The 16399-nt window shown below is 43.1% G+C and overlaps 1 protein-coding gene across 4 annotated transcripts in view; it reads right to left on the bottom strand.

Annotated features, from left to right (window-relative positions):
• The window catches only part of RTN4 (reticulon 4), a 67001-nt gene that overhangs the window by 39674 nt on the left and 10928 nt on the right, over window positions 1-16399 (bottom strand). For 2 of the 4 annotated variants that reach the window (XM_054822655.1, XM_054822653.1), the window contains 3 exons: window positions 12890-12952; window positions 7841-8044; window positions 6641-7096 (listed from right to left, as the gene is read on the bottom strand). In XM_054822655.1, coding sequence (XP_054678630.1) covers window positions 6641-7085 — 445 coding nt within the window. In that variant the 5' untranslated portion in view covers window positions 7086-7096; window positions 7841-8044; window positions 12890-12952. Of the gene's footprint in view, window positions 1-6640; window positions 7208-7840; window positions 8045-12889; window positions 12953-16399 lie in introns of those variants that run through there. The other 2 variants (XM_054822656.1, XM_054822657.1) reach the window with 2 other exon arrangements.

Genomic DNA, 16399 nt, shown 5'->3' with positions numbered 1-16399 from the left:
ATTTTTCTTCTGTCAGAAAAAAGAGAATAGCGGAGTTTAAGAAAAACTGTCACAAACCAGTAACGACTGGATAAGCAGTAGGATTTTGACATTAAATCAGCAGTGTTTAATAGACCAAGAACATTTTTAATTGGCAACAGAAAAGTTTATATTTATCTCAGTCTTGCGTCTTATTTAAAGACATCTTCATTAACATATTCTTCCTAGCTGATGAAGTTGATGACATGATTGCCCTGTTCATTAAAAAAGCTGCACATAAGAGTTCACAGTACATTCCTGAGAAACAAAGCAAACCTTCCAGCAAAACCAGGGAGGGTCAAACTGGTATTCCTAACACTTATACATGGGGGGGGGGAGAGAAACCCTAAAAACTATTCTTTCTTCATACAGTGGAAAGCAATAAATGGAGACAAACCCATTAAAAACCATGGGGAAGAGCAGTAATTTAAAAACATCTCTAACTTAAAATCTTCGTATTTTGACAGCTACAGTTAGCAGCAGATTGATTATTTCCACCTGAAAGAAAAACATTCTACTGAGATAATATTCACAAAGTCTGAGAAAAATTAAGTCCATTAATTTATCACTATTGTAATAGTTCTTATTGATGGAAATACCAATTTAAAAAGCTATCCACCAAACGTATGTCATATGGCTGTAGTCCAGTGATCTCAGTGCTAGCTGCACTGCCCTAAAAACAGTCTTAGAACATAGAAAACTTTATGCAGTGTTTTCAAAGCATAACAGGACTAATTTCTATTTTAGATCATAAAACAAGAAATAAAAAACCACATGAAAACATACTCAACTGCTCTACTTATTCTAAGTCTCATGGTTCACTATTTGTTACTTGGTAATAACAGCTTTTTTCTCTTTTGTTTCTAATGCAACGTGATAGTTACACAATTTTCCTCCTACTTCATGCATAAGCATTTCTGAGTATCTCAGGACAACTTATGCGTAAGCTACATGTTGCTTTCCATTTTCTAGTCAGCAAAAGACCAAGAACTATCTCTTTGCTTATAAAATAGCTAGAACCTAAAGGACATTTTTAGATTTAACTATGCATTGCTAATTTTTGTATCTGAGTTTCATAGTAACTATAGTAACACACCAGCTCAAAAAAAAGGGCTTCTTTGATTCAAAATATTAACAACAAAGAAACATAACTCAGGCACACCAAGACATGCCTCAAGTTGTAAGTTAACTTCCCTTTGTTATTCTAATACCTTCCCAGCAGACAAAGGCCAGACTAATCTGATGAGAGGCACCAAGCAGTTGGGTGTGGCAAAATGGACACTGAAACAGGCAGGCAAAGCCACTAATCTCCTTCAAAATTGCGTGGCAAACAGCAGAGCAGCCACAGAATTCTAACAACATGGGAAAACTGGTCTCCAGGGTTAGAAGAATGACACCTATACACCTTCTGCTAAGTAGCTCAGCTCCCAGAGTGAGTGTTCTCCAAAAATCCTTATCCTCCCCATCCTGGGCACTGGAGGAGGAGGAAGGAAAAGTGAAAATAACATCATCACGATACACTAACCAGAAAGTTATACTAGAAAAAGGCATCACAAATTACTGAAATAACACAAGATGCATCTGCAAGCCACTTCAAAATTGTATTTTTCCAATTGCAGATCTACTTTAAGATCGTCTTTTCACCATGCCAACTGCCAACAACCACAGTTTATTTCTCTCCTTGTGAGCCACAAAGTTTGAGTCTCTTGAGCTCAGGCCTTTATATTCCAACAATCGCTGATTGATTTCTAACACATCAGCTCTTGCAAAAGGACTTGATGCTTGCCTAGCAAATTTGTACCAGTCAGGAGGAGAAAACCCACTGACTAGGAGGCTTAAATGTTGTCCTCATAGACTTATAGGAGTCCTGTTGTTAGTGGTTATCTATAAGAAAGAGGTTCGGTGCTCACCAGTGGTGATGCAACAGGGTGGACAAGATAGTCCTCACTTGGTAGACATACTGCAAACTTATTTAAGTACAGATAAGGAAGAAGGGAAAAGAGGGCAAACAAACAGTGGTTCTTCACTGTCTCCTAACTTGTGGTTTGTAGGATTTCAACTCTGAGGGAAAAACTCCCAATGCAATTCAAAACTTCCCTGAGGGCTACATCATTATATGGTAGGTGGAAGCTGTGTGGTTTTATCCTGGAAAGCAAGCCAAAGGATACACGTACAAAGCAAATATACTATCAAAGTTGGCAGGACTATCCTTGCACATACTTCTGGTTAACAGAAGAAATAGCTGTTTGGCTTTAGAAACTCTTATACTGGCTGAATTACGGAAGCAGGCCTACTGTGCTAGACATTGCACATGCACATGACAATAAATAAAACCATCCCTTGTTGAACTCACCTAGATGGAAACACAAAGATGAAGATACTAGCTTTACTATAACCAGTCAAATTGTTGGTAACTCTCCTCCCCATATGTCACTATAATGGAAACTGCCTAATAAAAAAACAAAACCACCACATTCTACCTTTGATATACCTAGGTTATGACCACCTCCCTTACAGCTTTACTGACTATATTTGGGAAGAGAAAGGGTCTTGCATCGCAAAGAAACACTGAAAATTAGTGGAACATATTTTAAGAAATGAAGGGTGCAAATGAAAGCCACCAGTGGTAGTTTTCAAGGACAGCTATATTTTTTCCAAGTCATGCTGCATTCTGTCTTTAAAATCCTCACAACTCCTCTGTGTAAGTCAATGCATATATAGCAGCACACCAGAAAACTCCACAACACAGGGGAAAAAAAAATAATCTAAGGACCGTATATGATGCCTTAGAATTTGTATAAAATGCAAGTTACAGGATCTGCATATCCCCACTGCAGGATAAAAAGAGTGAGCAGAAGCAGGTATAGCTCACACCATTTGATCACCACCTACCGCAGCTGAGGTCTGCTTGGTGAGGGTGAACTCTAACATAGAGCAGTTTCTGTGCTCCTGGCATCCCTGCTGACCTCTGCTTGACACTGTCTGCACATAAGCAAACTGTTCATGAAACCTCTCCTCAACATTGATGAATTAAAATCAAGTCCTATAAAACCAAATGGAAAACCAAGACTAATTAATCAACTGGTCCTTCAGAATATTTGCATATGTACTGAACCATGGCTGAGTTGCAGGCAACTGACACACAAGGAGACATCTTTATTTACTTTGGATGCTGGTCTGTGGCCAGTCTGGTGGGTTTACTATACAGGTTTCTTTTAAGTGTGTGGTTTAACTTCAAATCACGATAGTCTCTTCCAGGAAAATGACATATAACCTGCCTTTACAAGCAGCAGTATGCGCTGCTAGGATCTAGGGCTTTAGAGGTGGAAAGTGGCATCTATCTTCTTACCATAGTTTACCGGTTAACCTTTCTTTGGGCAGCTAGAAAAAAAAAGTACACAACTTTTACCATGTATGACTACCTCAAATTTACTTTTCTTTGCACTGTACGTAAATTTAGGTAATCAAAAGATTTAAGTAGTAGTCTCTCAAGAAGAATTGTAATTTTTGCTACCCACATAACAGTGAGTAGCAAAGAAAGAATGTGTTCAGGACAGCATAAGTTTTACTGCAGTCCTCTTGCTTGTTTTCTTCTCCAGCAAATATTTATATTAGCTCTTAAGAAGGTAGGCTGCTGATACACGAGACTTGCTTTACATATAATTATGTCACAGTCTCTTATAACAATGATACTGAACCCTTAAGTATGTGACTAATAGTAAGATTTACTTTTTAAAACACCTCCAGATATATAAATAATACATTTTATTGGGCTATCAAGTAGTCCATACATTTCCTCTATTGTTATACTGACAAAAAGCAGCACCATGGCCTGTTGTTGCACATAAAAGAATCTCTACTATTCTTCACATACTTACTACAGGCAACGCTACTTTCTCCTTCTCTTGGAAATAGAATTTCAAAGTTATTTGCCTCAAATCTGCACTAAGTCAAAGCCTTAGATTTTAAATATGAAGGGAATAGAGTGTTTCCTAAATGTCCAGATTATGAACTACAATTCTTTGGTTATACCTTACATTCATACAACAGAGCTGAAAGTAAATGAAACCTAACCCTCCAGAAGAGAGGGAGCCATCTCAGACACGTGGTTTTCCGTGCCATTGTCACCCTGCAACAAGTTGCAGGCATCAATCTGATTTTGCCAATTTCACAGCAAAACTGAAAGTGAACTTATTTGAACCCAAGTATTTTGATGGAGATAGTTTTAACATGAACTGCTAGATGCAAAACTAAAAAATACTTGATGTTTAAATGGATACTTAACGTGCTCAAAACTAAGTACTCCTGCATCCGAGAGGAACAAAGTATTCATGACATAACTAGACAACGCTTTTACCAAAACAATTTGTTCTCATCTAGTAGTTTCAAGTTCCTAAAACACAGCCTATAATATTCCAACCCATCATTAGGTGAGCATTATGTATTACAACAGCTTGTCTTTGGAAACCAGGCCTCCCAGAGATGCTGGTCCTCACTTCAGAGTTCTAAATTAATCATCGCTGATAAATTCTGTCCCCTCCAATTAGGTCTTATAACTCTCTGACACCACTTCTCAGCTACACTACCCAGTTCTCACACAATTAGGTCTCCTCTAAAATAAAGAGGATAGATTTCAGGAATTACTGTGCTCCTTGCCTTATCCTTCAGGGGTCAGGGAGCAGAAAACAAATTAGCTCTGGAAACCACACTTGTATCCCTACTTTTCAAAGCAACAGCAAAACCTGGTTGATCCTATTCCTTCCATTCTGTTCCGCTCAAACCTTCCACAGCCCCACTCGAACAACTTGCCTAGAAAAATTTCTGCTCGCTTATGATATAGGATCCCTCCTCTTGAGTCTGTTGCAAGCTTTTGTCATCATCTGTCATCCAAATGGTGGAAATATAAAAAAAAAAATCTCGGTGTATTGGTATGCAGAGAGCTTGCAGAAGAACAAAAAGAGCAGGCTTCATGAAAGACAACTGCACAACTAACCATGAAATCCTGTCACATATGCAAATAAAATGCATTGTGAAACCCCCTAAACAAAATTAAATTCAGATTTAACAACAGACCTTTTTTTGTTGTTGTTCCAGATGCCTTTTTTTTTTAGATCATGAGTATGCCATGGTATGCTCACTCATACCGTGACATCAAACTATTGAAATTTTGCATCTTTAAAACATACACAGCATACCACTATCAACAGCAAGAATGCATCATCATGATAAGGCCCTTCGATTTGTTCACTTTCACTGTTTTAATAGCTTCAAGTTAGCTCTTGCATTTTGAGCTAAGCAAAAGCAAAGCCAAGGCACAATTGCAATCCGCAGGCAACACATTAGTCATGCAGGGTCAGCTCCTGGATTAGACCTTGCAAGAAGGGTTTTGGCAATCCAGCAGCACTGGCAGTTGTTCAGGGGGCGGCACACCCTCCACTATGGCAGTTTTGAACTCGGGGTACCCCAACACTAAGGGGTGATCCCCTTAGACAAGCCCAGATGACCACTATGGCTATCTGCGGCCATCCAGGAGGCATACGCAGGATGTGAGGTTGACATTTTTCTCCCAGTACTGCCACACCTACAGCAGCGAGCAGCCTGTAAGCCTTTTGTGCTTCCTCACATACTTCACTAGTTTACCTTTCCTCTCGGGGTTTAAGATTCATTGTCTGAAGCCGGAGAGCAGCGTTTCCCACAAAGGGCAGCTGGCCGCTTTGCCAGGCCCACAGAGACGCCCATCCTCTCACCTTTTGCCTGGCTCCCTGCCTCAGTGAGGCAGGTTTAGGAAAGGACGCAGCGCTGCTCCTTAATTCCTCTCTCTCGCCCCTCCCAGCGAGGTGATTTGTTTAAAATGAGTAAGATTAAAAGCATCTCTATTTCCCTCCTCCTCCCCCGCGCTCCCATGGCCGCAGCGGGTGCCCGCCGCAGTGCTGCCCGGCACCCCCCACACCTAGCCCCGTAGGCCGCTGCGTCGGGCCACCCTGCGGGTGAACCGTGCCCGGGACGATGCGGCGAGGGGATGGGAAAGCAGCAGTACGCCGCAGGTGGGTTTTGCACCTGAGGAAGAACCAGCCAGACCCGTGCAGGCGGCGCAGACCCAGACGGACGGCCGCGGCCATTACCTCAGGCTCTGCCCCCCGCACCACACCGCACCCCACCCCCCCGCTACGCGGCCGTTGCCAGGCGGCGGCGGCCTCGCCCCCGGGCGGCCCACGTGCGAGGCGGCGGCCGGGGCGGCGCTTCCCCCCTCCCGCTATTAGCATAACAGAGAGGAGAGGAGGAGGGAAAAAGAAGAAATTAAAAAAAAAAAAAATAAAGAGGGGGAGGGAGAGCCCTTTTTCCCGCACGAGCTGCGGCGGGGCTACGGGGAGCGGGGCCGCGCCCCGGCGCGGTTGAGGGGAGGGAGCGATGCCGCAGGAGGCGGCCGACGGCCGGCAGACAAAGGGAACGTCCCGGCGGTGCAGCGGGGAGCGAGAACCGGAGCGATTCGGGCGGAGGCGCCCGGCTGCGAGGACCGCCGCCGCCGCCCCCCCCCCCCTCCGCCGCCGCCGCCCGGCCGCCACCCCCGCCGCCCGGCCGCCACCCCCGCCGCCCTCCCCGGCCCCGGGGCGGAGGCACTCACCAGCCGAACCGGAGGAGGACCCTCTTCTCCGGGGGGCGGCGGCAGGCTCGGGCGGCTGGGGCTGAGCAGGCCGGGCGGGGGCCGAGGGCTGCTCCTGCGCGGGGGACGGCGTGGTGGCGGAGGAGGAGGAGGAGGAGACGGCTCCCTGGGGGCTCCAGTCGGGCTGCGGTGGCTCCGGAGCGGCGGGGCGGGGCGGCTCGGCGGGGCCGCCGACGTCCAGCAGCTGCGGCGGCCGCTCCTGCAGGGCTGCGGCGGGAGCCGCGGCGGGCTTCCTCTCCATCACCTCCAGCTGCTCGTCGAAGTCTTCGTCCTCGTCCTCTTCTTCCTCCTCCTCTTCCTCCTCCTCCTTCTCGTCGTCGAGCACAAACTGATAGTTGAACTGGGGCTGCTGCGGCCGTGCTGGCCCGGAGGAGGAGACCAGAGGCGACTGGTCCAGCTCGTCCATGGTGCCTGGAGCTGTCGGAACAATGAGTACGCGGCGCTAGGGCTGTGCCTCTACCGGCTGCGGGGGGAGGGCGAAGGCTGCGCCGCCGCCGCAGGACCCGGACTCCACGCCCTGTTGAGTCACCGGTGGGGGAGGCGGTGGGGCGCGGCCGCCTGCACCGCCCCGCCCCGCCCGCCGTGGCGCTGAGCGACGGCGGCAACGGCCAGTACTAGCGGGAGGGGGCGCAGGACCGCCAATGAGGCGCGGCGTTGGGTGCGGCCGCCTCATGAATATGTAGCGCGGAGGCGGGGCGCGAAGGATGGCGAAGCGGGGATGGAGAAGTCGGGTAAAGTTCATCGCGGAGAATGCGGGGTGGAGCAGGGGTGGCCCGCCGAGGCCCCGGGGCCGGAACCGGGACCGGGCGGGTCCCACCTGCGCGCCGCCCGTGGGCCCCGCGGAGGGGGCGGCGCTGGGGGCCGCGGCGCCCCCTGCGGGACGGGCCTGTGGGGACATGGCGGGGTGGGGGGCGCAGCCCGGGGCCCTCGGTGTTAACGGAGCGGGGGGTCCCTCCGCGGGCCGCGCTGTGGTGCAGGCAGCAGCGTGACAGACATCTTGTGAGTGCGTGTCGTGATTCATCGCTTTCCTCTGCCAGGACTAGTGTTACTTTTTTTTTAAACAGCGGCCAAAAGCCCTTAGCTGTTAAAAAAGAGCACCATCGCGCTCCTCCGGGACCCGTGCTGCAAGGCACCGATCAACCGTAACCCGGTTTCTCTCACCCTGGATGTGACTGAATGGTCCCGAGGCATCCCGGGCAGCTCCGCATTGCGGGGCCAGGAGGGGGTGAGGCTCCTTCCCGATCCGGCTCCTTCTCCTCGGGCACCAGCTCAGGCAGGAACATCACCCGTGGGGTGGGATGCGGAGCCTTCCTCCGAGGGGAATGGAAGTTTCCACCAAAACATGATGCAAAAAACTTACTGCGTCTGAAAAAAACCAGAGGAGACATTTTCAGAAGAGTAAAACTTGTTTAACCGCTCAGTTCAAGTCAGCCATCTGAACACATCTAACAATCTCTTTAAAATTTGAATTAAGCAGCTTGCTCATGAAAAAATGGCAGCTTGCTCGCAAAGCACAAATTGGCATATATCTCTGTGTGAGACTCTGGTGTGGTCCCTTGCTTTCTGCTCAGAGATGGAACATTGGCCAAAGCCCTTAGGGTAACAATTTAACTAAAATGGCATATATTTGGATGCAGTTTCCACCACACAGCTACCACAATAAGACCAAAAGGACTTATAATTCTATATTTAATACTATTCCATTATTATTACGGATTTTTAACCCACAGATGATTTATTGTCCCACATGCACCTGTATAAAGAGATTAGTTCATGGCAACATTCAGAGCAAGCGAACTGCAAGTTCGGTGAGACACAAGAACTTAAGGAACAACTCTCCTACTACTTGCGTTCTGCCGTGTAGGATGCAGTGTATGCAAAGATGCATATTCAGGTGCGTGGTCCCACTGAGCAGGGTGACTGACACTCTGGCATCAGGAGAAGTTCGCGCTTGGGCTCTGTTTCACATATGTGGAGGTGGTGAGGGGGCAGCTATGTGGGCAGCTACATTACACACTGCACAGGAAAGAGGCTCTAGCATGAAATGGGTTAGATCTCCAGCATTCAGTCGCTTTTCGAAAAGCGGGATGGCAACACACGAATGGAGGGGCTCTAAGGGGTCCCAGCATCCCAGAGTCCTCTCTTGTCTCAGAAAAATGTGTCATATTATTTGTATGAACTGTTTGAACCCAAACATTTGAGTGTGGAGCAGGTTGTTGCTTCTATTTGTATTGGGAAGGCTATTCTAAAGTATCTCATTTTCTAAATAATCATAGAGACCTCCTCCTAATTTCCAGTCTTCATTTGCTCAAGGCCAATATAAGTCCTTTTCCCTTTAAATTGTTCTTTTCTAGAGAAGTTCTGCCATCACCCTTCCCTTGCTCCTCCAAGCAACCTTTCCCTGCACCCAATCCAGTCTCAGTTCAGGCACAGGAAGCTGTAGATGAGATTTTTTGCAAGGATTTACAAAGACATCAATGTTCCCTATCTCTACCAGAAATGACTAGAAGGAATGTGAAGAGTATTTTTAGAAATACAGTGAAGGTAACACTGTTATCCTGATGGAGATAAAAATTTCACAGCAGGTGAATAACCACTTAGCAACCTGTGAGGTCTTTAGACTTCATTCTTTTCCCTAAGATTTTGTATTTTCTATTCACAAATTATCTGTGTATATGTTCAAGTCAGCCCTTTTTACGGTGATATAAGGGATGTTACAGTGGCAGCAGGATGGATGGATTAAATTCCATGTATTGTTAAATATAAAACATGGAAGTTCTGGCTAAATTCTATTCCTACTTTTATTGTTACAGCCAGTAGACTGCATATGCAGAAATAAAGATGGAACAGGCTCAGTGGCTGCCATCATCCTTCCTGAAATTTATATTACACTACTTAGGACAGAATGTAACCCAACATTCAGCTCAGTCAGTTTAGGTATCGACCTTGAACTTCACCTAGATGTCAGTTATCCCTGAACGGTATTTTTGATCTGGTAGAAACGGCAGGTCCCTGACATGGAGGATCACAGCCCTAGATCTCTGCTGTAACTCCAGTTCCAGCACTTACCAAGCCTGTAATTAATTTGGTCATGATTTAAGATACAAACCAATACTTTCAGTCTTCTTTTTACTTCCTGATTGCTATGTCTACCCAGTGTCTTACACCAGCTGCCACAGTGTACATGCATGCAAAGAAAATCTTAACAGTACTTCCTCACTTTTCCTACCAGCTAGTCAATTTGGAGAACGTAGCGGGGGGGGGAGGAGCACTCAGTTCTGGGTAATGTAAATTCTCAGAACACTTTTACTCTTTGAAGAAGCTTAATAAACTAAATTGCATTAAGAAATGAGTAACAATCGGATGATGGCTTTTAGCTGAGGAAAAAAAAACCCCCAGGCTGGATTTAATGACCTTATCGATGAATAGAGGTCTGTAACCTTCAGTGGCATTTTACCCCAGTCACAGTAGATGACTAGGCCTGAAATATTTTACTAAAAAGGAGTTTACACAGTTTTCCTGTGTACTCATTTATTACCTACCAGGAAAGCAAATAGACTTTTATTTTTGTATTGTAAATCTGCACTTTTTGCACAGCAAATAAAAATACTCTGATTGAATAAAGTCTTTATAATTTCACCAGCTAGTCTATTTTTCACATCTCTTGCTTAAACAAGAAAATGGAATTTTAAGATTCCATTAAAATATACCCTAAAGCTACAAGGTACTTTTAAAAATGTATAAAATTCTGAGTACAGACACAGCACTGAAATGAATTTTAACTTATCTAACTGCAGTGATTTGTAATCATCTACAAGTAGGAAAAATCTAGATACATTCTGATTTTATCAGAATGCTTGGAAGAGAATCCATCATCACTTAAAGAGAAATGAAAGGGGTTTTTTTATTTAGACAAAGGAAGCCACTAAAGTCTTGGAGGGAAACAGGAAGGGAGTTCCAGATAGCCTGAGCAAGTCAAATTAACAAGCAAGAGGAAAATACAGTTTTCCAGTGCTGAAAATATACTGCAAAATGCCCTTTCTTTTAGCTCTTTAGAAAAACATCTTACAATTCTTATATGGATTGTCAACAAGTAGGAGTACTTTGCAGATATCCAGCAAGTTAATTTACAAACTTAGTTTTCATGAGATGTTTTCATATAGCAAACTGAGGAAGAAAAGCATTCAGCACGTGACAAAGAAACGCCAGTTGGTGTGTTTCTGAATTTCCACAGCAGGGCTGACAATGGCTCTGTACTGGTTGGATTTTTTTCTGTCCGCTGTGACCTTCTGCTTGATCTTACAGAAGTAATAGGATATCACAGCATATCGTAGACTAGGAAAATAATTGTGATGGGACAAATGCAGCATTATCACTTCACAGCGGGATAAAACAGAAACAAACGCATGTTAAAATTGCAAGGATGGTTGGATTTCTGTCCCTCCTTTTAAGCTCAAAGTGCAATCCTCTGGGTTTCAGGCATCATGGTTTTATCTGCGGAAGGATAAAACTCTGTGATTCTTTTGTTTTCACATTTTGCCTGTGCTGCAGTGCCTGGGGTATCAAGCATATTTACTTAGCAGGTTTGTCTTCGTTTGAACTACTGCTGTACCTCTTTTCAAGATCAGTAGTGGGATATTGTGACAAAATCACTGCTTAGTTTATTAATACAAATGCAGCATATGGAGGGGGAAAGTGTTACAGCAATAGTACAGAGGGATTACCATCTCTGGATGGTAATTGAGTCAGGCTCAGCTTTATCAGAATCTTCTGTGGGGCCTGCCTTTCAGCCTGGTCCTCCGCAATAGTTAACATTTTCTTGACAGTAGTTTTTTAAACCTTTTATGTTCTTTAGTGTTCCAGGCACTTCCTAGTCTGGAATTGTTTCTAACATCCCATAGGCCAACTTAAATGGAGCCATTTTTTCCACTTTTTTTTTTTTTATGCTCCCAACATCAACTTGATAAATCAAACCAGTCCATTTCTACAATAAATGTCCTAATAACCATGTCAATATACAGTATTCTGATTCAGATCTGTCACAAAACATTCTTTAAAACTCCTTTCAGCCAGCCAGCCAGGTGCTGAGCCAGTCCATCTGCATAAATGAGAGTGGTGTAAGGACAGCTCTGAATTACACCAACTGCCATGAGGGAAAAGTTGCCATTAGCTGTAGCTTTAAATTCCTACATCCAGGTAATTTCTTCCTAGGCCACAACTTGGACTTTAAGCTTTCATTCAAAGGAACCAAACCTGATGCATAACATTAAAACTAATGTTACAACAGTGAAGAAGAATGTATTTGCTCACCATTAAAATATACCAGCATTTGAAGTGAATCAAAGCAACAGTGCTCTCCAGCAAATGAGACTATGCCATGAGGAATTCACCTCGCTGAAACTGCACAGGAATCCACTGTTAATCGGATTTTGGTCTGACTATTCTTTTCCTTGCAAAGACCTGTTAGGTCTCAAAAGATAATACACAGTTAAGATACCAATTTTATGTCTTACTGATGCATAGGACCCTAAGCAGTGGGCTCCTTCTGCACCTAAAGAAGACACTGTTTACACTGCAGACATGAGACTTCTCTTCAAAACCCTCAAACATTTCCTGTAGCATTTCCATGTTCCCAGATAACGTCCTATCTAAATACTGATCCTAGTGAAGGCTGCTTAACTTGTAAGACTAACAAGTTCCCAACAAGCAGATAGTGTGGATTTAAAATAAATATTTTCCTTGAAGTCCTTTCCTCTTTGCCTAGGCAGGGGAGTGAGGGTTGGACACTCTGAGGGAGCATGCAGTCAGTCAGAAAAGTCCTTAAGTGAAAATAAAGACTAAACACTTACCTTTCATTATTACAATGATGCAATATATTAATAACAATATTGAATCAAATGTGTCCATTCACACCTTAATAATAGTGTGTTAGGAAGACAAAACCATGGGAATAGGGCAGAACGATGTACACTATATGATTGTTAATACCACTTTCTAAATTCATCAGGTCACTGCAGAAAATCTACACATACAGTAATACGAAGTCTTCTGAGACGCTGTGAGCATTCCTGAAATTTTCTCAGGAATCAGAATGAATGGTGAAAATTTTTCAAATTACCCAGAATACAGGTAATGTCCCACTTTAGGTTTAATATGGCTACTCTTCAGCTCCTCACGCTTTTAGGAAATACAATTAAATTATTCACTTACCAGTTTGGCCATAAAACTTTACACCCCCAAGGAACATAGGGACCACTACCAGCTTCATTGGACCTAGACACAAAAAATCCATTCTCTATTAATACCTGTTGCAAACAGATCAAGGTAGTATCATAACTACTTTTTCTAATTCCTGTTCTCCCCTCCTACTTTTCATTTAAACACAAACAGAATTAGGATGGCATGTTCCAGGCTCAGAATATCTAGCGCCTCTCTAAATCAGGGGTGCTCAGCCTCTGATAGTTCTTAACTTGGAATGCACAAGTGACTGAGCTGAATTAGCTGAACAAACCAACTGCGGAAAGTATGTTCCCTGCATAGTCAGGGGAAGGTGCAGGTGGCTAGAGCTGATCTGGCAACTCCACCATTCTGATTCCAGATGCTGAGCTGGTGATGTTACTAGCTCAGAGACTAGAAGTTACAAGTCCAACAGCAAAAATGAACTATCTGAAATCATGGTATTTTATCTACATTATTTTAATATCTTTTTTAAAACTCAGGAATTCATAAAAGTTATAATAATTTGAAATTTAAATTGGTTTGCTTTTTAAAAGAAAAAGTGCATATAATTTAAATTAGAAATACATTTTTGCTCTTTTTCAGCATTGAATTTACCCACTTGGGAAAGAAACAGCCTGGTAACCAACATTCAGAGTTATTCCCTTGGCTGCCAAATATGCCCGAGGAGTAAACAGATTGCTAGTAGCAGTAGCAACATTTTCACCATTACTGTAGACAAGGTGGACATTGCTACTGGGACTATCAAAACTTAAATATACAGGCAAAGTTTGCACTGGAAGCAACAGTACTGATTTTAAATGCCTCACATTTGAAAAGTACCGGCCCACCATCTTCTAGCACTTTGCTCACTGCTTAATAACTTGTGCCTTATAACTGCTTTTATCAGACTACAGCAGTAGCAGTCTTCACTTGAGTTACGGTGGTGTTTTGGGGTTGCAGTGCATTTTTTACTTCCAAAGACAGAAGGTATGGCAGCTTTGGAAGACACCACAAAGACTATGAGTGCTGCTTCTTTCTTATGAGCATTTAGGGAACTTTTCCTTTTATCTGGGTCAGACAAAGATAGGACAGCTAAAAAAAATTTCAACATTACTACCCTGCTTTCTCAGTATCACATCAAGCTGATCATACCCTGAAGCCCTTTATCTCCACCTTTCCCTATGTAAAACACTCCAGCTTTTGAACACTTTGGACAATTTCAGTTAACTATGGCAGTGGCAGGAGATTCAAGGATATTAAATTCCTGATAGTTTTGTAAAAATCAGCAACTGGCTAAATTCCAGAGAGCTGACAAGCTCTCCTGTGGAGAGGGAACTGGGAGAACTTGGTTTTTATCCATTCTGTTTGGGAGCCATCAGCTAGTATGTAGTTTTTACAAGCATGTCAGTCTTCCACCCAGATGGCAAAACCAAAAAGGAGGAGAAGAAAGACGTGAGAATGACTGAAGATATTCCAGGATAGAGATGCAAACAATGTGAGACCCGAAGCTATAGGAAACCTGAATTTGCTAGTTTTACTGGTTTTGGAACTAGTTTCTGACTGTTGTAGATAGGGATGTATTTTAGGTGAGTCATGCCAATGGAAGTGTGGTGAAGACTACCTAGGTGCAGCCAGTTTTCGCAAGGGCAGGAAAAAAAAAAGGAGATAAATCTTGCAGGCTGAATTCTCTCCGATATATCCTGTGAAAAGGAGCAGAAGCAAAAGGAAAAGATCTTGAAAAAGCAGTGTATGAATGAGAAGTTATATAGGGCTACTTTATTCCCCAAAGAAAATCAAGGTTTGTCAGACTTTCTAGGGCATGATGTTTGGTAGGTATCACTTATTCTAAGCTATTTTCAAATGCATCTTTTTCAGTGCAAATACAGTTTTTACTCTTCTTATTGTAACTTGTGAAAAACTAACATTTCAGTAAAACCTGACTACCCGAATATCACGTAACATCTGCTCAAATTACTACTTCAGCACAGGCTATTAGCTAAGATTAACTGGTTTTATTCCATCAGGTAGAATCAGGTCACTAAACAGTGCAAGTTTTAATGTATGAGCCTGGAAATAACTCTAACTTGACCATATCCTGGGCAGAAATGCCTGGGTAAATTGGAAAAAAAAAAAAATCGGTTTGGCTTTAGAGGTAGCTAGCTCTATGTTGTTTCTCATCCAAATCTTACCCACTTAAAGCTTTAGAAAATAAAATCAGAATTTAGACCTAGCAATCTTCAAGATTTATCCACTTAAATTGATTAATCAGAGTTCTTGTAAATTCTGCATTGTGCTATAGTAAGGTTGAACAGATCTCTCTGATGGAGGACATTACAACTTGGCAGGCAGTGTCTACCCTCATAAACTTATTTCATTCTCCATTTCTCTTTGCATGCAATTTTTATTTTTACCTAATCCTTGTTCACTCAGATTTTTCATGAGAATAGTGACTTCCTTAAAATTCCCTTTTTTTTTTTTTTCAAAACGTCACCTGGCAAATCAAACGACTGCTGCTAAAAGAATAAAGTAATACAACGCTTCAACTGTGTATTCTGCTGTAAAGCCAACCTCTCTGAGTGATGACAGGCAACTTTTTGACGCTCCACTAGCAGTAATTTCTTTTACCTAGACTATAATCTAGAGGAGGAACAAGTTAATAAGGCATACAAATATGTGCATACTTACAGGCTGCCGCTGAATTCACGTCAATTTAGTTTATTCTTTCAGCACGTTGTATTTCCTACAGTGTAAAACTGTTTTGTAAGTAAAAAAGAATTAATTTAAAACAAGCCTATTGATTGCCATTTTGAATAAATTCTTTTGACAATAATAAGACAGCCTCCGTGTTCCTATTAGTTAAATCTAAGAATTTCTTTTGCTCAATAGCTGTGTGATCACAGACCATTTACAGGCAGTTTCTTCATACTTTGGCATGCTCATGTACCTGATGGACGGTAAGATGTACCTCTGATCACTCACGTGGTCTCTTTTCAGCACTTATGCAAGGGCCATGCTTATCTTCAACCCTTGTCTCAAAGGAATCCTTCAATTCAGTCCACTTTTAGACAAATCCCCTCACAGATCATCACTGTCATCATGTTGCTGCTCGTCTGACCTGGTTTAGCCCTTCTTACAGCTTGAAGTTCGTACAGATGTTCAATAGTTGTGCTGAACTCTTTCTTTGAAGCAAAGTATCCTTTATTTTTCTTCAAGAATATTACAAAAAGAAAGGTTGTAAGACACCAAGATGCATATGCATTTTATATTAACTAAACGAAATACATCATCAAAACTTCTATCCTGGCTTTTCCACCAAGTGGTTACTACCTCTGTAGACTCAGCCTCTCTGCCCTGATCTTAGGCACTACTTTTTTTTTTTTTTCTCCCCAAAATCCATTTCTATGGCTGTCCCAGGATGCTGAACTTGTAAAAGTATTTTATGTATCCCACTGTCGGATAAGAGGAAAGACAGCTGGGAGCAGACAAAAAGGGATGCTAAAA

The sequence above is a fragment of the Grus americana genome, chromosome 3 (genome assembly GCF_028858705.1).
Source record: "Grus americana isolate bGruAme1 chromosome 3, bGruAme1.mat, whole genome shotgun sequence".
Taxonomy (NCBI): Eukaryota; Metazoa; Chordata; class Aves; order Gruiformes; family Gruidae; genus Grus; species Grus americana.
Note: the sequence above shows the minus strand (reverse complement) of the source record. Positions and strands in the feature narration are given on the sequence as shown.